The following is a 25,159-nucleotide window of genomic DNA, read 5'->3' as shown; positions in this document are numbered from 1 at the left end:
ACATCAAATTAGGTAGACATCAAATAAAAATAAAGAAAGTAAAATTAATAAAACTTTCCCATTTTTCTATTGATGTCTATGAGAAGCAGGTACAGGGAATTAACATTGAATAAACAACGGCCATGAAAGAGAACAGGAACAGCGTCTAGACAGGGGAAAAATAACGACATCAATGCTGACACAGGGAACAGATATAGAGGGGGTAATCAACAAAGTAATGGGGTCCAGGTGAGTCCAGTATTGCGCAGATGCACGTAATGATGGTGAGCAATGTGCGTAATGAAGGGCAGCCTGTCGTCCTCGAGCGCCAGACAGGGAGAGCGGGAGCAGGCTAGACTATGTCAACCTGACAGAAAATGTTATATTTTCAATGTTTTGGCAATTGAATGTTCACTATTTTTGGCTTTGGAATATCCATAAAAAATGCAAATATATATTTTAATGTCATTATTTCATTTTGAAATCGAAAACCGTTATTATTTTTTTTTAATCTAACCGAGAACAAACTGACCTAGAAAAAAATCATTAATCGCTCAGCACTAGTTATTTCAAAAAACATTACAACCCTACCAGAGGACAGCAGAGGATGATACATTGTCAACTATAGTAGACTGCATCTCAAATGGAACCCTATTCCCTATGTGATACATTGCTTTTGACCAGGGCCCATAGGGCTCTGGTTAAAAATAGTGCATTATATAGGGTATAGTGTGGATAGGGATCTGCTTTTTTCAGAGCATATTTACTATTACCTCAATATATGAGTCAACAAGAAAATACCAAATTCACAACAGACTTGTTTTTTGGGGGGGAAAACTCAAAGTGCTTCTTCTTCTTCTTTCCAATCTCCCAGTTTGCAGTGTCAAGTTTGCAGGGAGGTAGGAGATATGTGGTTCCCCTCGGACTGAGGAGATGGGGTTAGAGAGAGATGGGGGTCCCCTCTGACTAGGGAGACAGGGTTAGAGAGAGATGGAGGTCCCCTCTGACTGGAGACGGGGTTAGAGAGAGATGGAGGTCACCTCTGACTAGGGAGATGGGGTTAGAGAGAGATGGAGGTCCCCTCTGACTAGGGAGATGGGGTTAGAGAGAGATGGGGGTCCCCTCTGACTGGAGACGGGGTTAGAGAGAGATGGAGGTCCCCTCTGACTAGGGAGATGGGGTTAGAGAGAAATGGAGGTCCCCTCTGACTGGGGAGATGGGGTTAGAGAGAGATGGAGGTCCCCTCTGACTGGAGACGGGGTTAGAGAGAGATGGAGGTCCCCTCTGACTAGGGAGATGGGGTTAGAGAGAGATGGAGGTCCCCTCTGACTGGAGACGGGGTTAGAGAGAGATGGAGGTCCCCTCTGACTAGGGAGATGGGGTTAGAGAGAGATGGAGGTCCCCTCTGACTAGGGAGATGGGGTTAGAGAGAGATGGAGGTCCCCTCTGACTGGAGACGGGGTTAGAGAAAGATGGAGGTCCCCTCTGACTAGGGAGATGGGGTTAGAGAGAGATGGAGGTCCCCTCTGACTGGGGAGATGGGGTTAGAGAGAGATGGAGGTCCCCTCTGACAGGAGACGGGGTTAGAGAGAGATGGAGGTCCCCTCTGACTGGGGAGATGGGGTTAGAGAGAGATGGAGGTCCCCTCTGACTGGGGAGATGGGGTTAGAGAGAGATGGAGGTCCCCTCTGACTAGGGAGATGGGGTTAGAGAGAGATGGAGGTCCCCTCTGACTGGGGAGATGGGGTTAGAGAGAGATGGAGGTCCCCTCTGACTAGGGAGACAGGGTTAGAGAGAGATGGAGGTCCCCTCTGACTGGAGACGGGGTTAGAGAGAGATGGAGGTCACCTCTGACTAGGGAGATGGGGTTAGAGAGAGATGGAGGTCCCCTCTGACTAGGGAGATGGGGTTAGAGAGAGATGGGGGTCCCCTCTGACTGGAGACGGGGTTAGAGAGAGATGGAGGTCCTCTCTGACTAGGGAGATGGGGTTAGAGAGAAATGGAGGTCCCCTCTGACTGGGGAGATGGGGTTAGAGAGAGATGGAGGTCCCCTCTGACTGGAGACGGGGTTAGAGAGAGATGGAGGTCCCCTCTGACTAGGGAGATGGGGTTAGAGAGAGATGGAGGTCCCCTCTGACCTGAGACGGGGTTAGAGAGAGATGGAGGTCCCCTCTGACTAGGGAGATGGGGTTAGAGAGAGATGGAGGTCCCCTCTGACTAGGGAGATGGGGTTAGAGAGAGATGGAGGTCCCCTCTGACTGGAGACGGGGTTAGAGAGAGATGGAGGTCCCCTCTGACTAGGGAGATGGGGTTAGAGAGAGATGGAGGTCCCCTCTGACTGGGGAGATGGGGTTAGAGAGAAATGGAGGTCCCCTCTGACAGGAGACGGGGTTAGAGAGAGATGGAGGTCCCCTCTGACTAGGGAGATGGGGTTAGAGAGATATGGAGGTCCCCTCTGACTGGGGAGATGGGGTTAGAGAGAGATGGAGGTCCCCTCTGACTGGGGAGATGGGGTTAGAGAGAGATGGAGGTCCCCTCTGACTAGGGAGATGGGGTTAGAGAGAGATGGAGGTCCCCTCTGACTGGGGAGATGGGGTTAGAGAGAGATGGAGGTCCCCTCTGACTGGGGAGATGGGGTTAGAGAGAGATGGAGGTCCCCTCTGACTGGGGAGATGGGGTTAGAGAGAGATGGAGGTCTCCTCTGACTAGGAAGATGGGGAGGTAGGAGAGATGGACCTTTAAACAGGTCAACATTCACTAGGCCGCAAGGCCAGACGGATTACCAGGACGTGAGCTCCGGGAATGTGCTGACCAACTGGCAGGTGTCTTAAATGACATTTTCAACATGTCCCTGATTGAGTCTGTAATACCAACATGTTTCAAGCAGACCACCATAGTCCCTGTGCCCAAGAACACTAAGGTAACCTGCCTAAATGACTACAGACCCGTAGCACTCACATCCTCAACACTGGAGCCCCTCAGGGGTGCGTGCCCAGTCCCCTCCTGTACTCTCTGTTCACCCACGACTGCATGGCCAGGCACGACTCCAACACCATCATTAAGTTTGCAAACGACACAACAGTGGTAGGCCTGATCACCGACAATGACGAGACAGCCTATAGGGAGGAGGTCAGAGACCTGACCGGGGTGGTGCCAGAATAACAACCTCTCCCTCAACATAACCAAGACTAAGGAGATGATTGTGGACTACAGGAAAAGGAGGACCGAGCACGCCCCCATTCTCATCGACGGGGCTGTAGTGGAGCAGGTTGAGAGCTTCAAGTTCCTTGGTGTCCACATCACCAACAAACTAGAATGGTCAAAACACACCAAGACAGAAACTGAAAAGATTTGGCATGTGTCCTCAGATCCTCAAAGTATTCTACAGCTGCAACATCGGGAGCATCCTGACTGGTTGCATCACTGCCTGGTTCGGCAACTGCTCGGACTCTGACCGCAAGGCAGTACAGAGGGTAGAGCGTACAGCCCAGTACATCACTGGGGCTAAGCTACCTGCCATCCAGGACCTCTACACCAGGCAGTATCAGAAGAAGGCCCTAAAAATTGTCAAAGACCCTAGCCACCCCAGTCATAGACTGTTCTCTATGCTACCTCATGGCAAGTGGTACCGGAGTGCCAAGTCTGAGACCAAAAGGCTTCTCAACAGCTTTTACCCCCAAGCCATAAGACTCCTGAACAGGTAATCAAATGGCTACCCGGACTATTTGCATTTTTTTGTTTCTTTACTTATCTATTGTTTACCTAATACCTATTTTTTACTTAAAAATTGCACTGTTGGTTTGGGCTTGTAAGTAAGAATTTCACTGTAAGGTCTACACCTGTTGTATTTGGTGCACGTGACAAATAAACTTTGATTTGATTTGGTTTGATGGGGGTCCACCCTGACTGGGGAGACAGGGAGGGAGGGAGAGATGGGGGTACCCTCTGACTGGGGAGACAGGGAGGAAGGGAGAGATGGGGGTACCCTCTGACTGGAGAGACAGGGTTAGAGAGATATAGGGGTACCCTCTGACTGGGGAGACAGGGAGGAAGGGAGAGATGGGGGTACCCTCTTACTGGGGAGACAGGGTTAGAGAAAGATGGGGGTACCCTCTGACTGGAGAGACAGGGTTAGAGAGATATAGGGGTACCCTCTGACTGGGGAGACGGGGTTAGAGAGATATAGGGGTACCCTCTGACTGGGGAGACAGGGAGGGAGGGAGAGATGGAGGTACCCTCTGACTGGGGAGACAGGGTTAGAGAGAGATGGGGGTACCCTCTGACTGGGGAGACAGGGTTAGAGAGAGATGGGGGTACCCTCTGACTGGGGAGACAGGGTTAGAGAGAGATGGGGGTACCCTCTGACTGGGGAGACGGGGTTAGAGAGATATAGGGGTACCCTCTGCCTGGGGAGACAGGGAGGGAGGGAGAGATGGAGGTACCCTCTGACTGGGGAGACAGGGAGGAAGGGAGAGATGGGGGTACCCTCTGACTGGGGAGACGGGGTTAGAGAGAGATAGGGGCACCCTCTGACTGGGGAGACAGGGAGGGAGGGAGAGATGGAGGTACCCTCTGACTGAGGAGACAGGGTTAGAGAGAGATAGGGGTACCCTCTGACTGGGGAGACAGGGAGGGAGGGAGAGATAGGGGTACCCTCTGACTGGGGAGACAGAGAGGAAGGGAGAGATGGGGGTACCCTCTGACTGGGGAGACAGGGAGGAAGGGAGAGATAGGGGTACCCTCTGACTGGGGAGACAGGGTTAGAGAGAGATAGGGGTACCCTCTGACTGGGGAGACAGGGTTAGAGAGAGATGGGGGTACCCTCTAACTGGGGAGACAGAGTTAGAGAGATATAGGGGTACCCTCTGACTGGGGAGACGGGGTTAGAGAGATATAGGGGTACCCTCTGACTGGGGAGACAGGGAGGGAGGGAGAGATGGGGGCACCCTCTGACTGGGGAGACAGGGTTAGAGAGAGATGGGGGTACCCTCTGACTGAGGAGACAGGGTTAGAGAGAGATGGGGGTACCCTCTGACTGGGGAGACAGGGAGGGAGGGAGAGATGGAGGTACCCTCTGACTGGGGAGACAGGGTTAGAGAGAGATGGGGGTACCCTCTGACTGGGGAGACAGGGAGGGAGGGAGAGATGGAGGTACCCTCTGACTGGGGAGACAGGGAGGAAGGGAGAGATGGGGGTACCCTCTGACTGGGGAGACGGGGTTAGAGAGAGATAGGGGCACCCTCTGACTGGGGAGACAGGGAGGGAGGGAGAGATGGAGGTACCCTCTGACTGAGGAGACAGGGTTAGAGAGAGATAGGGGTACCCTCTGACTGGGGAGACAGGGAGGGAGGGAGAGATAGGGGTACCCTCTGACTGGGGAGACAGAGAGGAAGGGAGAGATGGGGGTACCCTCTGACTGGGGAGACAGGGAGGAAGGGAGAGATAGGGGCACCCTCTGACTGGGGAGACAGGGTTAGAGAGAGATAGGGGTACCCTCTGACTGGGGAGACAGGGTTAGAGAGAGATGGGGGTACCCTCTAACTGGGGAGACAGGGTTAGAGAGATATAGGGGTACCCTCTGACTGGGGAGACGGGGTTAGAGAGATATAGGGGTACCCTCTGACTGGGGAGACAGGGAGGGAGGGAGAGATGGGGGCACCCTCTGACTGGGGAGACAGGGTTAGAGAGAGATGGGGGTACCCTCTGACTGAGGAGACAGGGTTAGAGAGAGATGGGGGTACCCTCTGACTGGGGAGACAGGGAGGGAGGGAGAGATGGAGGTACCCTCTGACTGGGGAGACAGGGTTAGAGAGAGATGGGGGTACCCTCTGACTGGGGAGACAGGGTTAGAGAGAGATGGGGGTACCCTCTGACTTGGGAGACAGGGTTAGAGAGAGATGGGGGTACCCTCTGACTGGGGAGACGGGGTTAGAGAGATATTTGGGTACCCTCTGACTGGGGAGACAGGGAGGGAGGGAGAGATGGACGTACCCTCTGACTGGGGAGACAGGGAGGAAGGGGGAGATGGGGGTACCCTCTGACTGGGGAGACGGGGTTAGAGAGAGATAGGGGCACCCTCTGACTGGGGAGACAGGGAGGGAGGGAGAGATGGAGGTATCCTCTGACTGAGGAGACAGGGTTAGAGAGAGATAGGGGTACCCTCTGACTGGGGAGACAGGGAGGGAGGGAGAGATAGGGGTACCCTCTGACTGGGGAGACAGAGAGGAAGGGAGAGATGGGGGTACCCTCTGACTGGGGAGACAGGCAGGGAGGGAGAGATAGGGGTACCCTCTGACTGGGGAGACAGGGTTAGAGAGAGATAGGGGTACCCTCTGACTGGGGAGACAGGGTTAGAGAGAGATGGGGGTACCCTCTGACTGGGGAGACGGGGTTAGAGAGATATAGGGGTACCCTCTGACTGGGGAGACAGGGAGGGAGGGAGAGATGGGGGCACCCTCTGACTAGGGAGACAGGGTTAGAGAGAGATAGGGGTACCCTCTGACTGGGGAGACAGTGAGGAAGGGAGAGATGGGGGCACCCTCTGACTGGGGAGACAGGGTTAGAGAGAGATGGGGGTACCCTCTGACTGGGGAGACAGGGTTAGAGAGAGATAGGGGCACCCTCTGACTGGGGAGACAGGGAGGAAGGGAGAGATGGGGGTACCCTCTGACTGGGGAGACAGAGAGGAAGGGAGAGATGGGGGTACCCTCAGACTTGGGAGACAGGGAGGGAAGGAGAGATAGGGGTACCCTCTGACTGGGGAGACAGGGAGGAAGGGAGAGTTGGGGGTACCCTCAGACTTGGGAGACAGGGAGGAAGGGAGAGATGGGGGTACCCTCAGACTTGGGAGACAGGGAGGGAGGGAGAGATAGGGGTACCCTCTGACTGGGGAGACAGAGAGGAAGGGAGAGATGGGGGTACCCTCAGACTTGGGAGACAGGGAGGGAGGGAGAGATAGGGGTACCCTCTGACTGGGGAGACAGAGAGGAAGGGAGAGATGGGGGTACCCTCAGACTTGGGAGACAGGGAGGGAGGGAGAGATAGGGGTACCCTCTGACTGGGGAGACGGGGTTAGAGAGAGATAGGGGTACCCACTGACTGGGGAGACAGGGAGGAAGGGAGAGATGGGGGTAACCTCAGACTTGGGAGACAGGGAGGGAGGGAGAGATAGGGGTACCCTCTGACTGGGGAGACGGGGTTAGAGAGAGATAGGGGTACCCTCTGACTGGGGAGACAGGGTTAGAGAGAGATGGGGGTACCCTCTGACTGGGGAGACGGGGTTAGAGAGAGATGGGGGTACCCTCTGACTGGGGAGATGGGGTTAGAGAGATATAGGGGTACCCTCTGACTGGGGAGACAGGGAGGGAGGGAGAGATGGAGGTACCCTCTGACTGGGGAGACAGAGAGGAAGGGAGAGATGGGGGTACCCTCTGACTGGGGAGACAGGGAGGGAGGGAGAGATAGGGGTACCCTCTGACTGGGGAGACAGGGTTAGAGAGATATAGAGGTACCCTCTGACTGAGGAGACAGGGTTAGAGAGAGATAGGGGTACCCTCTGACTGGGGAGACAGGGAGGGAGGGAGAGATGGAGGTACCCTCTAACTGGGGATACAGCGTTAGGGAGAGAGCCCAAGGATTGTGTGAAGAGCCCAAGGATTGTGTGTGCAACAGAATGAAAATGCAAATGTTAACACCGTAGCCCAGACTGGGTTGGAAAGAAAATAGTCTAGTGGACTAGGTTTGGGACTAGGTTTGTGTTGCCTTGCCTCTGGTGTCCTCCTTTCTTGGCTTCTCATGCTTCCCAGGATGCACTGGGCATTCCATTTCAGACTACAGCGGGGAGAGTCATTGTGTCCCACATAAATCACTGGAGTTAAACGTCAGTCATATACTATTATTACACTCCTGTTTCCAGATGTCCTTTATCTCAAATGTATGCTATATTTTACAGCTTGCATTATTCAAAGTGAAGCCTTATTGAATTGTAAGGGTGACAGGCCAATATCTTTACAACCATACCTAACGGATTTTGACGTATTCCTGGTCATATTGTATGTCCTGTACCGCACTCCGAAAGATCATGTTCTCTTGTATGTCTTCTTTAGATCCTGGGATTCTACAGAATACTATGCCTCATTGTTTCTGGAGGGTTCATATCTCAATCTGAGCATATTTTACATACATACAGTAGACTGCTTCTAGCATCCCAAATGGCACCCTAGTCCCTATTGTGTACTTTGGGATGCATCCAATTACTTATTCCAGATTTTAGTTTAATCTGTAGTTGGACATTGTTTCCATTATTTTTCTTCTCTCATTCTTTGGTTGGGTGGTTGCCAAGACTGCAGCGGAGCAGTCAGAACCGCAAAGCAGCTAAAACCTCTCTGGAACACGTTAAGGGTTTTACGAAAACGCACTCCAAAGTACATCCAAGTTTACAAATGCAATCAATAGACCTTGTATTAGCCAGCAGTCTGGACCGGACGGAATATTGAGGAAAATAGCCTCTATGTCACCGCAGGCGGAGGGAGAGTCCTGGCCAAGTCCTGGGTCTACTGGCCGCCTATCGGCCTGTCAGATAGTAGAACTGTGGCAGTAAGATGGAGATGGATTACCAGGAGGTTGGAGCTAGCACTCTTCAGATAAGCATACTCCAGAGAATGGAGGGTAATTTGGCTGCTAAAGCTCCAACTCGCTTCGAAACACAATCAACCCCAAGGTTGAATCTCTGGCACTCCAGCTACTGTAGCCATGCCCCCACTGGGCAGACGTCAGTTCAACATCTAGTTTTGATTTCCATTTGGTTGAGTTGTCATCTAGCCTGAATTTATCGTGAAATCAACAAAAACTGTCCCCATGTCATTGGATTTAGCTTAATAAACATTGGATTTAGCTTAATAAACATTGGATTTAGCTTAATAAACATTGGATTTAGCTTAATAAACATTGGATTTAGCTTAATAAACATTGGGTCAAGAAAATATGGAATTTCCTTACGCTGATGATTTTTTTGCAAATCCAATCAGTTTTCTCACGTTTATTCAACGTTATTACATTGGATTTTGGGGTTGAAATGACATGGAAACAATGTTGATTTAATCTGATTTTGCCCAGTAGGACAAGGCAGGCAGGCCAGGCAGGCCAGTCAAGAAAGCAGGAGAAAGTTGTCTGATTTGCCTTTTTAGAACACCATGGGCACCATGAAGGTCTTTGTTTTACAATGATTATTACTGCTTGACCGTTGCTTTAATCCAAGGTCCCTTTTGATTCCTTCCGCCGTTGCCGAAATGTCAACGAGCAATGCATGAAATGCTGAAATAGGCTTGAATGTACTTTATGGTTTTGTCTTAGTACATTTCATGGACAATTCTGACAATAATATGGTCGTTTAAAGGCAAACATTTCTGGTAGTTTACAATTTTCAAAGTGCTGAGTAGTTCAGGCCCAAACTTCTCCTTCTCTGGGTTGAGCTCTAAAAGTGTCCGGTTCTTAATGTAAAGAAAACTTTGCTTTTCGCTGGAGGCAGTATTCACATGAATAGTTCTGCCATAGATGATACATCTCTACATCGTGTTTTCTACCTTGGCTGAAAGCTCACTGAATCTCGGTGTCCTCATTAATTTTACATTTGGAGATATGAACTCTAGGTCTAGGAGATGAAACTACAGTGGACTTTTCCCGTAAATTCTCAATTTTAGCAAGCTTCAGCGGTTTGGCAAGTTGCTTCACATACATTTTGCTTTTCAGTGACTCCCAGGCAGCCCACGGGTATAGTGATAGAGAAGGTTAGGGCGTTACTATTTTCTCTTTTTAAAATGTGATTTTGAACCTAAAACGTAACGTTAGCCCTAACCTTAATCCTAACCTTAACCCTCACCATTACCACACTGCTAACCTTATGCCTAACCCTAACCTTAAATTCAGAACAAAAAGCTAATTGTTTGTTTTCATGAATTTTTACAATATAGCCAATTTTGACTTTGTAGTTGGGGTAACTAGTGGAAACGTCTCCTTACTTCCTCATGCTAGAACGGACAGTCCCCCAACACTCATCAAAATGTAAATATACACTACCGGTCAAACGTTTTAGAACACCTGCTCATTCAAGGGTTTTTCTTTATTTTACTATTTTCTACATTGTAGAATAACAGTGAAGACATCAAAACTATGAAATAACACATATGGAATCATGTAGTAACCAAAAAAGTGTTTAACAAATCAAAATATATTGAATATTTGAGATTCTTCAAATAGCCACCCTTTGCCTTGATGACAGCTTTGCACACTCTTGGTATTCTCTCAACCAGATTCGTGAGGTAGTCACCTGGAATGCATTTAAATTAACAGGTGTGCCTTCTTAAAAGTTAATTTGTGGATTTTTTCCCACTTAATGCATTTGAGCCAAACAGTTGTGTTGTGACAAGGTAGGGGGGTATACAGAATTTGGTAAAATGCCAAGTCCATATTATTGCAAGAACAGCACAAATAAGCAAAGAGAAATGACATTCCATCATTACTTTAAGACACAAAGGTCAGTTAATCCGGAAAATCTCAAGAACTTTGAAAGTTTTTCAAGTGCAGTAGCAAAAACCACCAAGCACTATGATGAAACTGGCTCTCATGAGGACCGCCACAGAAATGGAAGACCCAGAGTTACTTGTGCTGCAGAGGATAAGTTCATGAGAGTTACCAGCCTCAGAAATTGCAGCCTAAATAAATGCTTCACAGAGTTCAAGTAACACACACATCTCAACATCAACTGTTCAGAGGAGACTGTGTGAATCAGGCCTTCATGGTCAATTTGCTGCAAAGAAACCACTACTAAAGGACACCATTAAGAAGAAGAGATTTGCTTGGACCAAGAAACACGAGCAATGGACATTAGACCGGTGGAAATCTGTCTAGATTTTTGATTTCAATCGCTGTGTCTTTGTGAGAAGCGGTGTGGGTGAACGGATGATCCCTGCATGTGTATTTCCCACCGTGAAGCATGGAGGAGGAGGTGTTATGGTGTGGGGGTGCTTTGCTGGTGACACTGTCTGTGATTTTTTACAATTCAAAGCACACTTAACCAGCATGGTTACCACAGCATTCTGAAGCGATACGCCATCCCATCTGGTTTGGGCTTAGTCGGACTATACTTTTTTTTTCAACAAGACAATGACCCAACACACCTCCAGGCTGTGTAAGGGCTATTTTACCAAGAAGGAGAGTGATGGAGTGCTGCATCAGATGACCTGGCCTCCACAATCCTCTGACCTCAAACAAATTGAGATGGTTTGGGATGAGTCAGACCGCAGAGTGAAGGAAAAGCACCCAACAAGTGCTCAGCATGTGGGAACTCTTTCAAGACTGTTGGAAAAGCTTTTCCAGGTGAAGCTTGTTGAGAGAATGCCAAGAGTGTGCAAAGCTGTCATCAAGGCAAGGGGTGGCTATTTGAAGAATCTCAAATATAACATATATTTTGAGTTGTTTAATACTTTTTTGGTTACTACATGATTCCATAAGTGTTATTTCATAGTTTTGATGTCTTTACTATTATTCTACAATGTAGAAAATAGTAATAATAAAGAAAAACACTTGAATGAGTAGGTGTTCTAAAACGTTTGACCGGTAGTGTACATATTAAGCACATTTTCAGGGACATACAGTATTTTATATAATAAAAACAAAGACAACTGTATTTCTTCTAATTTAAATAGCTCTGAGTCACATCTCTCTGTCACACACACACACACACACACAGTGAGTAGTTAGAGGTGAGGCAGGGCCGTTGTTGAAGTTCTCAGGCACGTCTGTTTGTCACGCTAGTTTATCTACCCAGATTACAGTGGAAATGTGTGACCTTTACTGAATCACACCTGAAGTTTTTCTTCAAGTGTTTGGTTTTTCTATGGTGGATTAAAGGAACTAACTGCATCACTAACTTGTTCACAGAGCTAGAGGAGGACTGTACGCTTGTTCACGGTCCAAGATTTCAGGCTCCTTTGTTCTCTCTCAATTTCAATTTTCAATTTAAGGGCTTTATTGGCATGGGAATGATATGTTTACATTGCCAAAGTAAGTGAAATAGATAAAAAACAAAAGTGAAAAATAAACAATAAAAATTAACAGTAAACATTACACTCACAAAAGTTCCAAAGGAATAGAGACATTTCAAATGTCATTATGTCTATATATATTGTTGTAACGATGTGCAAATAGTTAAAGTACAAGAGGGAAAATAAATAAACATAAATATGGGTTGTATTTACAATGCTGTTTGTTCTTCACTGGTTGCACTTTTGTTGTGGCAACAGGTCACAAATCTCTCACTCTCAATTCAATTCAGTTTAAGGGCTTTATTGGCATAGGAAACATATGTTAACATTGCCAAAGCAAGTGAACTAGATAATAAACAAAAGTGAAATATACTCCCTCTCTCTCTCTAGCTCTCTCTCTCTCTTGCTTTCTCTTTCTCTCTCTCTTGCGCTCTCTCTCGCTCTCTCTCTCTCTCTCTCTCTATCTCTCTCTCTTGCTCTCTCTCTTGCTCTCTCTTGCTCTCTCTCTCTCTAGCTCTCTCTAGCTCTCTCTCTCTTGCTCTCTCTCTCTCTCTTTCTCTCTCTCTCTCTTGCGCTCTTGCTCTCTCTAGCTCTCTCTCTTGATCTCTCTCTCGCTCTCTCTCTCTAGCTCTCTTTCAAAATTCAATTAAATTCAAAGGACTTTATTATTGGCATGCAAAAAATATGTTGACATTACCAAAGAAAGTGAAATTTCACCCAATAAATATGGGAGTTTATCAAAATTGGATTTGTTTTCAAATTCTTTGTAGATCTGTGTAATCTGAGGGAAATATGTGTCTCTAATATGTCATACATTTGGCAGGAGGTTAGGAAGTGCAGCTCAGTTTCCACCTCATTTTGTGGGCAGTTTGCACACAGCCTGACTTCTCTTGAGAGCCAGGTCTGCCTACGGCATCCTCTCTCAATAGCAAGGCTCTGCTCACTATGTCTGTACATAGTCAAAGCTTTCCTTAAGTTTGGGTCAGTCACAGTGGTCAGGTATTCTGCCACTGTGTACTCTCTGTTTAGGGCCAAATAGCATTCCAGTTTGCTCAGTTTTTTTGTTAATTCTTTCCAAGTAATTATCTTTTTGTTTTCTCATGATTTGGTTGGGTCTAATTGTGTTGCTGTCCTGGGGCTCTGTGGGATCTGTTTGTGTTTGTGAACAGAGCCCCAGGACCAGCTTGCTTAGGGGACTCTTCTACTGGTTCATCTCTCTGTAGGTGATGGCTTTGTTAAGGAAGGTTTGGGAATCGCTTCCTTTTAGGTCGTTGTAGAATTTAAGAGATCTTTTGGGGATTTTGATAATTAGCAGGTAACTCTGCTCTACATGCATTATTTGGTGTTCTACGTTATACATGGAGGATGTTCTTGCAGAATTCTGAATGTAGAGTCTCAATTTTGTGTTTGTCCCATTTTGTGAATTCTTGGTTGGTGAGCGGACCCCAGACCTCACAACCAGAGCAATGCGTTCTATAACTGATTCAAGTATTTTTAGCCAGATCCTAATTAGTATGTCAAATTTTATGTTATTTTTGATGGCATAGAATGCCCTTCTTGGGTCTCTCAGATCATTCACAGCTTTATGGAAGTTACCTGCGGAGCAGATGTGTAGGCCGAGGTATGTATAGTTTTCTGTGTGCTCTAGGGCAACGGTATCTAATTTGTATTTGTGGTCCTGGCAACTGGACCTTTTTTGGAATCCCATTATTTTTGTCTTACTGAGATTTACTGTCAGGGCCAAAGTCTTGCAGAATCTTTCCAGAAGATCTAGGTGCTGCTGTAGGCCCTCCTTGGTTGGGGACAGAAGCACCAGATCATTAGCAAACAGTATACATTTGACTTCAGATTCTTGTAGGGTGAGGCCGGGTACTGCAGACTGTTCTAGTGCCCTCGCGAATTCATTGATATATACAGTACCAGTCAAAAGTTTGGACACACCTACTCATTCAAGGGTTTTTCTTTATTTGTACTATTTTCTACATTGTTCAATAATAGTGAAGACATCAAAACTATGAAATAACACATAAGGAATCATGTAGTAACCAAAAAAAGTGTTTAACAAATCAAAATATATTTGAGATTTTAGATTCTTCAAAGTAGCCACCCTTTGCCTTGATGACAGCTTTGCACACTCTTGGCATTCTCTCAACCAGCTTCACCTGGAATGATTTTACAACAGTCTTGAAGGAGTGCACACATATTCTGAGCACTTGTTGGCTGCTTATCCTTCACTCATCACAAACCATCTCAATTGGGTTAAGGTCGAGTGATTGTGGAGGCCAGGTAGTCTGATGCAGTACTCCATCACTCTCCTTCTTGGTCAAATACTCCTTACACAGCCTGTAGGGGTGTTGGATCATTGTCCTGTTGAAAAACAAATTATTGTCCCACTAAGCGCAAACCAAATGGGAGGGCGTATCGCTGCATGCTATGGTAGCCATGCTGGTTGCGTGTGCTTTGAATTCTAAATAAATCACAGACAGTGTCACCAGCAAAGCACCCCCATACCCTCACTTCTCCTCCTCCATGCTTCATGGTTGGAAGCACATATGCAGAGATCATCCATTCACTTACTCTGCGTCTCACAAAGACACGGTGGATGGAACCACAAATCTCAAATTTGGACTCATCAGACAAAAGGACAGATTTCCAAGACTCTTCTTCTTATTGGTGTCATTTTGTAGTAGTTTCTTTGAAGCAATTCAACCATGAAGGCCTGATTAAAACAGTCTCCTCTGAACAGTTGATGTTGAAATGTGTCTGTTACTTGAACTCTGAGAATAATTTATTTTGGCTGCAATTTCTGAGTCTGGTAACTCTAATCAACTTATCCTTTGCAGCAGAGGTAACTCTGGGTCTTCCTTTCCTGTGGCGGTCCTCATGAGAGCCAGTTTCATCATAGCACTTGATGGTTTTTGCGACTGCACTTTAAGAAACTTTCAAAGTCCTTGACATTTTCCAGATTGACTGACCTACATGTCTTAAATATTGATGGACTGTCATTTATCTTTGCTTATTTTAGCTGTTCTTGCCATAATATGAACTTTATCAAATAGGGCTATCTTCTGTATACCCCCCTACCTTGTCACAACACAACTAACTGGCCCAAACACATTAAGAAGGAAAGAAATTCCACAAATTAACTTTTAAGAAGGCACACCTTTTAATTGAAATGCATTCCAGGTGACTACCTCATGAAGCTGGTTGAGACAATGCCAAGAGTGAGCAAAGCTGTCATCAAATCAAAGGGTGGCTGCTTTGAAGAATCTCAAATATGAAACATATTTTGATTTGTTTAACACTTTTTTTGGTTACTACATGATTCCATATGTTTTATTTCATAGTTTTGATGTCTTCACTATTATTCTACAATGTAGAAAATAGTAAAATAAAGAAAAACCCTTGAATGAGTAGGTGTGTCCAATTTTTTGACTTGTTCTGTATGTTGAAGAGGGTGGGGCTTAAGCTGCGTCCCTGTCTGACTCCACGGCCGTTTGGAAAGAAATGTGTGTGTTTTTTGCCAATTTTAACTGCACATTTGTTGTTTGCATTTTATAATTTTATATGTTTTTCCCCCAACACCACTTTCCATGAATTTCTATAGCAGACTCAAATTGAGTCAAAAGCTTTTTTGAAATCAACAAACCATGAGGAAACTTTGCCATTGCTGTAGTTTGTTTGTTTGTTTGTTTATCAATTAGGGTGTGCAGGGTGAATAAGTGATCTGTTGTACACTAATTTGGTAAAAAGCCAATTTGACATTTGCTCAGTATGTTGTTTTCGCTGAGGAAATGTACGAGTCTGCTGTTAATGATCTGCTGTTTTGTTATTTGTTATGGGGCCAAAAAGATTGGAGAAGTTGTTTATCTATGTATCTCCGTTTTGGAAAGATATAACTGTGTTTTTTTGTTTGTTTCGTTTTTTCCAAATTTCTCTGAATTGGTTAAATTCTATGAATTCTTCCATTACATTGAGCTGATTTCTGACATGCTGTTCTTTCTTTTTCCGTAGTCTATTTCTGTATTGTTTTAGTGATTCACCATAGTGAAGGCGTAGACTCATGTTTTCTGGGCCTCTATGTTTTTGGTTGGATAGTTTTCTCAATGTCTGTCTTAGATTTTTGCATTCTTCATCAAACAATTTGTCATTTTAGTTAATATTCTTAGGTTTTCTGCTTAAATGTTTTTGATTTGATAGGGAAGCTGAGAGGTCAAACTGTTTAGGTTTTATACTGCCAAGTTTACACCTTCACTATCACAGTGTCCAGGAAGTTGTCTAAAGGGAATTGAATTTGTTGTTGCCTAATTGTTTTTCGGTAAGTTTCCACACTACTTTCCTTCATTCTATAGTATTTCTTAATATTATTCAGTTCCTTTGGCTTTGATGCCTCATGATTGAGTATTGCTCTGTTCAAGTACCGTAGACTGTGATTTTGCTGTGGTCTTATAGGGGTGTCAGTGGGCTGACTGTGAACGCTCTGAGAGACTCTGGGTTGAGGTCAGTGATAAAGTAGTCTACAGTACTACTGCCAAGAGATGACATATTGGCGTACCTACCGCAAGAGTCCCCTCGAAGCCTATCATTGACTTTGTACATGCCTAGCGTGTGACAGAGCTCCAGGCGTTGTGACCCACTGTTTTTGGTTATGTTGTGGTAGTTGTGTCTAGGGGGGCATATGGGGGAGGGAATGCAGTCACCTCCAGGTAGGTCTCTCTCTCTCTCTCTCTCTCTCTTTGTGTCAGTATCTTTTTTTTCTCCATTGATATCCCTGTGACTCCCATGGACCTATGGCTCTATCAAAACAATGACTAACTGTTAGCCTTCACAGGGTTCTTGTCCATGTTCTGCTGAACCATGATATCAATAATCCTAGTAGACAATGGTAGTCATTCAGAACCATGATATCAATAATCCTAGTAGACAATGGTAGTCATTCAGAACCATGATATCAATAATCCTAGTAGACAATAACCAGGTTTCCATCCCACCTTTTTGATAGAAAATGTCACAACAGGCCTAATGGAAACAGAACATTTGTCGGTAAACTTTCCAAATGTCAACAAAAGAAAATAGGCTAGACAAGATGAGATATTTTTGTATCGCCAAAATGAATTATGCGAGAGATGTCGGTGGAACCATCGTATCGGAATAAACTTGGAGTCACACAATGACATGTTGTGTGGTCTTCCCTCTACGACTTGTCGGAAAACCATGCAGTTTATTAGGCTACACATAAAATAAGTTATGATGAACTTCACAGGGTGGTGAATGTGCAAGATGAAGAGCTTCATGCTCTCACTGGTCATCCCCAAAGCCAACACCTCCTTTGGCCACCTTTCCTTCCAGTTCTCTGCTGCCAGTGACTGAAACGATTTGCAAAAATCGCTGAAGCTGGAGACTTACATTTCCCTCACTAACTTTAAACTTCAGCTATCTGAGCAGCTGTACATAGTCCATCTGTAAATAGCCCACCCAATCTACCTACCTCATCCCCATATTGTTTTTATTTACTTTGCTGCTCTTTTGCACACCAGTATCACTACTTACACACCATCCTCTGCTCATCATCATCTGCTCATCTATCACTCCAGTGTTAATCTTCTAAATTGTAATTACTTTGCTACTATGGCCTATTTATTGCCTTACCTCCTCATGCCATTTGCACACGCTTTATATCAACTTTTTCTTTTTATAGTGTTGACTGTACGCTTGTTTATTCCATGTAACTCTGTGTTGTTGTTTCTGTCGAAGTGCTTTGCTTTATCTTGGCCAGGTCGCACTTGTAAATGAGAACATGTTCTCAACTAGCTTACCTGGTTAAATAAAGGTGAAAAAAAAATGCTCCTTTCCAATAAATACTGAGGGTCTTGTTCTGGTGACATTATCATTGATGCTTGGCTGCCGTTTGACAAATATTTTGTCCATAATAATCTCTCCTGCAGCTGTTGACTAAAGCCACGTGCCAAAACCAGAGTATTTTTGTGAGAAAACCAACAGTAGAACGGTAAAAGCAATGGAAACCCATTCAACTTAAAAAATGTATTCGGTACATGGGAATTTCACTGCAAAATATATTTTTATGTGCACTACGTCATCACGTAAAGCCTTTTGTCCACAACAAGTCAATTTGATGGAAACACATCTCTGATGGGGAAATACGCATATTGTTTTTATGCAGTTTTGAATATTCACATGGAAATATGTCGCCAATTTGATGGAAACCTAGCTAGTGGTAGTCATTCTGATAAAACAGAGGTCAGAGGTCACAATAGGAGGGAAAGTGTGTTCAATCATTATCTCCTGCCCATGAGCTCTTGAGCCTATCCACCACCCAAGCCAACACACGCACATACACCGACACACACACGCACACACACCGACACACACACACACACACCGACACACACACGCACACACACCGACACACACACGCACACACACACACACACACCGACACACACACGCACACACACACACACACACCCGCTCTCTAGATCTATGGGACTGATGAGGATCTCCCGTTGTTAAAGGGAAGAGACACACACTGGCTGTCAGCCCAATGACTCTGTTTTCATTCAGGCTATTTTACAACATCAGCACCCAGGTAATTAGCAGTTTTAAATGAACAAAGTTGACTGATACCTGCAGACATGCGTATTCGTAACCTCATGTGTGTCCCTCAGCTAGCTGAGCGTGTCTGCAGTGTGTGTGTATGTATGTGTGTGTGTGTGTGTGTGTGTGCGTACAAGAACGTGTGTGTGTGTGTGTCTGTGTGTGTCTGTGTGTACAAGAACATTTGTGTGTGCACGTACAAGAACGTGTGTGTGTGTGTGTGTGTGTGTGTGTGTGTGTGTGTGTGTGTGTGTGTGTGTGTTACATAAAAAGACTAATCTACAGTAGACTATGTAGCGGTTAGATCTTCCATCCCCCTGGTAGCCTGACACACTTCCCCTTTGCCCCAAAGCCTTGCTCTAAACCACGGACCAGAGGAATAAATATGCTCTGAATGATTTGAAGATAATATACTCCATCCGTGGACAGACACACTTTTACCAGTCATTCTCCAGTGAATCCACTGAGAACAGTTTGCCTGAGCATTAGTTGGCTGGTTGACACACTCTATGGTTGGAATACAAGGGGAGTAACCAGTGATGGGATGGCTACACTTTTAATGGTCTTCTGTTGTGGCCCTTTCTCTCTTTTCTCCCGCTCTATCTATCTATCTATCTATCTATCTATCTATCTCTCTCACTCACTTTCTATCTTTCTCACTCACTCGTTCTCAATCTTTCTCTCTTTTCACCCACTCTATCTATCTCTCTCTCTCACTCACTTTCTATCTCTCTCTCTCACTCACTTTCTATCTTTCTGACTCACTCGTTCTCAATCTTTCTCTCTTTTTTCTCTCTCTATCTATCTCTCTCTCTCACTCACTTTCTATCTCTCTCACTCACTTTCTATCTTTCTCACTCACTCGTTCTCAATCTTTCTCTCTTTTCTCCCGCTCTATCTATCTATCTATCTCTCTCACTCACTTTCTATCTTTCTCACTCACTCGTTCTCAATCTTTCTCTCTTTTCACCCACTCTATCTATCTCTCTCACTCACTTTCTATCTTTCTCACTCACTCATTCTCAATCTTTCTCTCTTTTCTCTAGCTCTATCTATCTATCTCTCTCACTCACTTTCTATCTTTCTCACTCACTCGTTCTCAATCTTTCTCTCTTTTCACCGACTCTATCTATCTCTCTCACTCACTTTCTATCTCTCTCACTCACTTTCTATCTTTCTGACTCACTCGTTCTCAATCTTTCTCTCTTTCTCTAGCTCTATCTATCTCTCTCACTCACTTTCAATCTTTCTGACTCACTCGTTCTCAATCTTTCTCTCTTTCTCTAGCTCTATCTATCTCTCTCACTCACTTTCTATCTTTCTCACTCACTCGTTCTCAATCTTTCTCTCTTTTCTCTCTATCATCTATCTATCTATCTATCTATCTATCTATCTATCTATCTATCTATCTCTCTCTCTCACTCACTTTCTATCTTTCTCACTCACTCGTTCTCAATCTTTCTCTCTTTTCTCTAGCTCTATCTATCTATCTCTCTCACTCACTTTCTATCTTTCTCACTCACTCGTTCTCAATCTTTCTCTCTTTTCACCCACTCTATCTATCTCTCTCACTCACTTTCTATCTTTCTCACTCACTCATTCTCAATCTTTCTCTCTTTTCTCTAGCTCTATCTATCTATCTCTCTCACTCACTTTCTATCTTTCTCACTCACTCGTTCTCAATCTTTCTCTCTTTTCACCCACTCTATCTATCTCTCTCACTCACTTTCTATCTCTCTCACTCACTTTCTATCTTTCTGACTCACTCGTTCTCAATCTTTCTCTCTTTCTCTAGCTCTATCTATCTCTCTCACTCACTTTCTATCTTTCTCACTCACTCGTTCTCAATCTTTCTCTCTTTTCTCTCTATCTATCTATCTATCTATCTATCTATCTATCTATCTATCTATCTATCTATCTATCTATCTATCTCTCTCACTCACTTTCTATCTTTCTCACTCACTCGTTCTCAATCTTTCTCTCTCTCTCTGTATCTCTCTATCTCTGACTCTCTTTTTCACTCAACTATATATTTTCCTCCGTTACAGCATCCTCTCTCTCCTTTTTGGCTCTTTCATTCACTCAAATACTGCACATGCCTCAGCCAGTATATGGTTATCTTATCTTGCTCTCCCAGCATGAAGCTGAACTCAACCACTGTGTCCTTACCTCCACATGCGCAGGCAAGTTCCATGTTAATGCAATGCAGTGCTGAACTGCATGTACTGGCGGTGAGGGAGCGCTAAAGTTTTCTGACTGTCTTGATGCTGAGTTGAGTTTCTATTTGTATTTCTTAATACAATTCTAGAAATGAAAGAGAGAGAGGCAGAGCGAGAGAGAGAGAGAGAGAGCGAGAGAGAGCAAGAGAGAGCGAGCGAGAGAGAGCGAGAGAGAGAGAGAGGGGGGGGGGGGGGAGAGAGAGAGAGGCAGAGAGAGAAAACCAATCAGGATGATTTTCTTACATAATGGGCTACTTTACATGCCTGACGTCATGACTAACTTAACAGCTGTCTCCCTCCTCCCTCTTTTCTGTCTTAGATGTTGTAACAAATCATAACGGCTGTCTCCCTCTTCCCTATTCTCTGTCTTAGATGTAGTAACAAATCATAACGGCTGTCTCCCTCTTCCATATTCTCTGTCTTAGATGTTGTAACAAATCATAACGGCTGTCTCCCTCTTCCATATTCTCTGTCTTAGATGTTGTAACAAATCATAACGGCTGTCTCCCTCTTCCCCTGTTCTCTGTCTTAGATGTAGTAACAAAGCATAACAGCTGTCTCCCTCTTCCATATTCTCTGTCTTAGATGTTGTAACAAATCATAACGGCTGTCTCCCTCTTCCATATTCTCTGTCTTAGATGTTGTAACAAATCATAACGGCTGTCTCCCTCTTCCATATTCTCTGTCTTAGATGTTGTAACAAATCATAACAGCTGTCTCCCTCTTCCCCTGTTCTCTGTCTTAGATGTAGTAACAAAGCATAACAGCTGTCTCCCTCTTCCATATTCTCTGTCTTAGATGTAGTAACAAAGCATAACAGCTGTCTCCCTCTTCCATATTCTCTGTCTTAGATGTAGTAACAAAGCATAACAGCTGTCTCCCTCTTCCATATTCTCTGTCTTAGATGTAGTAACAAAGCATAACGGCTGTCTCCCTCTTCCCCTTTTCTCTGTCTTAGATGTAGTAACAAATCATAACGGCTGTCTCCCTCTTCCATATTCTCTGTCTTAGATGTAGTAACAAAGCATAACAGCTGTCTCCCTCTTCCATATTCTCTGTCTTAGATGTAGTAACAAAGCATAACAGCTGTCTCCCTCTTCCCTGTTCCCCCCGTCAGAACTGCAGATCAGTGCCTGTGGAAACCCTGGGGTTCCACCCAAAGGCATCCTGGTCGGGACACGCTTTAACGTGGGAGACCAGATTCGCTACAGCTGTGTGACCGGGTACGTCCTGGACGGGCACCCACAGCTAACCTGTGTCACCAACGCGGAGAAAGGCGCCGTGTGGGACTTCCCTGTGCCCATCTGCAGAGGTGAGTGTCCATGCCCTGGCCCTGTGTGTGTGTGTGTGTGTGTATGTGTGTGTAACACAGTGTTGGTGACAGCTGCATGCTGGGAGTGTGTCTGTGGAGATGGTACGGTGTGTGTATGGCAGATGTGTGAAAGATTTGTCCGAATGTGTTTGAGTTTTGTGTACATCTGTGAAACTGTATGTGGGTGTATGTGTGTGTGAGAGAGAAGAGCGAGAGGACAGAGGACAGAAGACAGAGATAGAGAGAGAGTACATGAGTACATAAAGTACAGGTGTATGATGGTGGTGTACGCCAGGGTTTTGCACACCATAAGCGAGTGCTCTGACCTTCTACACTATCCTTACTTCTGAATAGTTAGTCGGATTGTTTATGAGTGTTTAAATAGCAACAATTCATCACTAACTAAAAGTGGATGATTAATTGACAACATATTCCAGTATGTGACAACTGATATTTGAGAGCAGCATCTACAGAACATGTTACCTATTTTCCCAGGAGAGACAAAGGCCAACGCTCTCTCCTCTGCGGACGTGAACTGCCAGGATCTTTTTTCACAAGAGCTGGGGACAGTTATTCATAAACCCTTACACACTATCAGCATAGAGCAACACACACACACACACACACACACACACACCATCAGCATAGAGCAACACACACACACACCATCAGCATAGAGCAGCACACACACACCATCAGCATAGAGGAACACACACACACACCATCCGCATAGAGGAACACACACACACACCATCAGCATAGAGCAACACACACACACCATCAGCATAGAGCAGCACACACACACCATCAGCATAGAGCAACACACACACACCATCAGCATAGAGCAACACACACACACCATCAGCATAGAGCAGCACACACACACCATCAGCATAGAGCAACACACACACACCATCAGCATAGAGCAACACACACACACACCATCAGCATAGAGCAACACACACACACATACAACATCAGCATAGAGCAACACACACACACACACACACCATCAGCATAGAGCAACACACACACACACACACACACACACACACACACACACACACACACACACACACACACACCATCAGCATAGAGCAACACACACACACCATCAGCATAGAGCAACACACGCACACACACAAACACACACCATCAGCATAGAGCAACACATACACACACACCATCAGCATAGAGCAACACACACACACACACACACCATCAGCATAGAGCAACACACACACCATCAGCATAGAGCAACACACACACACACACACACACACCATCAGCATAGAGCAACACACACACACACACACACACCATCAGCATAGAGCAGCACACGCACACCATCAGCATAGAGCTACACACACACACACACACACACACACACCATCAGCATAGAGCAGCACACACACACCATCAGCATAGAGGAACACACACACACACCATCAGCATAGAGGAACACACACACACACACACCATCAGCATAGAGGAACACACACACACACACACACACACACACACACACACCATCAGCATAGAGCAACACACACACACACACACACACACACACACACACACACACACACACACACACACACCATCAGCATAGAGCAACACACACACACCATCAGCATAGAGGAACACACACACACACACCATCAGCATAGAGGAACACACGCACACACACCATCAGCATAGAGGAACACACACACACACCATAAGCATAGAGGAACACACACACACACACACACACACACACACACACACACACACACACACACACACACCATCAGCATAGAGGAACACACACACACACACACACACACCATCAGCATAGAGCAACACACACACACCATAAGCATAGAGCAACACACACACACCATCAGCATAGAGTATGAATCGTGTGATTGGCTCCCCTCGCTTTGAACACATTCAGACGTATTGTTCCGTGTTGGGGCCAATTATAATGTGCATTATCCATGACCGTTTTCAAATAAAAGCCTCTCCATAGACACCGTGTGCCTCCGCCCGCTATGTCCTTAATAATCAGTCTAAGATGACAGCAACGTGCATCATGTTTTCCTTCTGTCTGATGAACACGAGACTGGATCGAATTACCAGAGCCCCATTCAATGGAGTAATTGCAAAACAAGTAGTAATGTTACTCCTCCCTCCGGCAATGGGATGTCAGCCTGCATATTAAACTAAACCATTACGTGATCCATAATTGAACATGGTTGTTTAAAAAAAAAAGTGAAATGGAACAGAAAACGGTTAGAGTTGCAAGCCTGAAAGGTCAGAAGAGATAGAGGGACTAGAAGTTCAGATACGTTGGCAATTTAAACCTCTGCTTTGATACATTCTACATGTGTTGGCCTTGCAGTACAGAGTACAGTGTGTGTACAGAACTATTCAAGGTGCAGTACAGAGTAAGGTGTTTGTACAGTACTATTTAAGGTGCAGTACAGAGTACTGTGTGAGTACAGAACTATTCAAGGTGCAGTACAGAGTAAGGTGTTTGTACAGTACTATTTAAGGTGCAGTACAGAGTACTGTGTGAGTACAGAACTATTCAAGGTGCAGTACAGAGTAAGGTGTTTGTACAGTACTATTTAAGGTGCAGTACAGAGTACTGTGTGTGTACAGAACTATTCAAGGTGCAGTACAGAGTAAGGTGTTTGTACAGTACTATTTAAGGTGCAGTACAGAGTACGGTGTGTGTACAGTACTATTTAAGGTGCAGTACAGAGTACAGTGTGTGTACAGAACTATTCAAGATGCAGTACAGAGTAAGGTGTTTGTACAGTACAATTTAAGGTGAAGTACAGAGTACTGTGTGTGTACAGAACTATTCAAGATGCAGTACAGAGTAAGGTGTTTTTACAGTACTATTTAAGGTGCAGTACAGAGTACAGTGTGAGTACAGAACTATTCAAGATGCAGTACAGAGTAAGGTGTTTTTACAGTACTATTTAAGGGTGTTTAATATT

At 45.3% G+C, this 25,159-nt stretch overlaps 1 protein-coding gene across 1 annotated transcript in view; it reads left to right on the top strand.

Annotated features, from left to right (window-relative positions):
- LOC115174068 (CUB and sushi domain-containing protein 3) overlaps positions 1–25,159 on the top strand; it is a gene marked incomplete in the record, with an annotated part of 716,433 nt that overhangs the window by 210,441 nt on the left and 480,833 nt on the right. The window contains 1 exon segment of the mRNA XM_029732731.1: positions 21,972–22,166. Coding sequence (XP_029588591.1) covers positions 21,972–22,166 — 195 coding nt within the window.

Source organism: Salmo trutta, chromosome 34, assembly GCF_901001165.1.
Source record: "Salmo trutta chromosome 34, fSalTru1.1, whole genome shotgun sequence".
Lineage (NCBI taxonomy): Eukaryota > Metazoa > Chordata > Actinopteri > Salmoniformes > Salmonidae > Salmo > Salmo trutta.
Note: the sequence above shows the minus strand (reverse complement) of the source record. Positions and strands in the feature narration are given on the sequence as shown.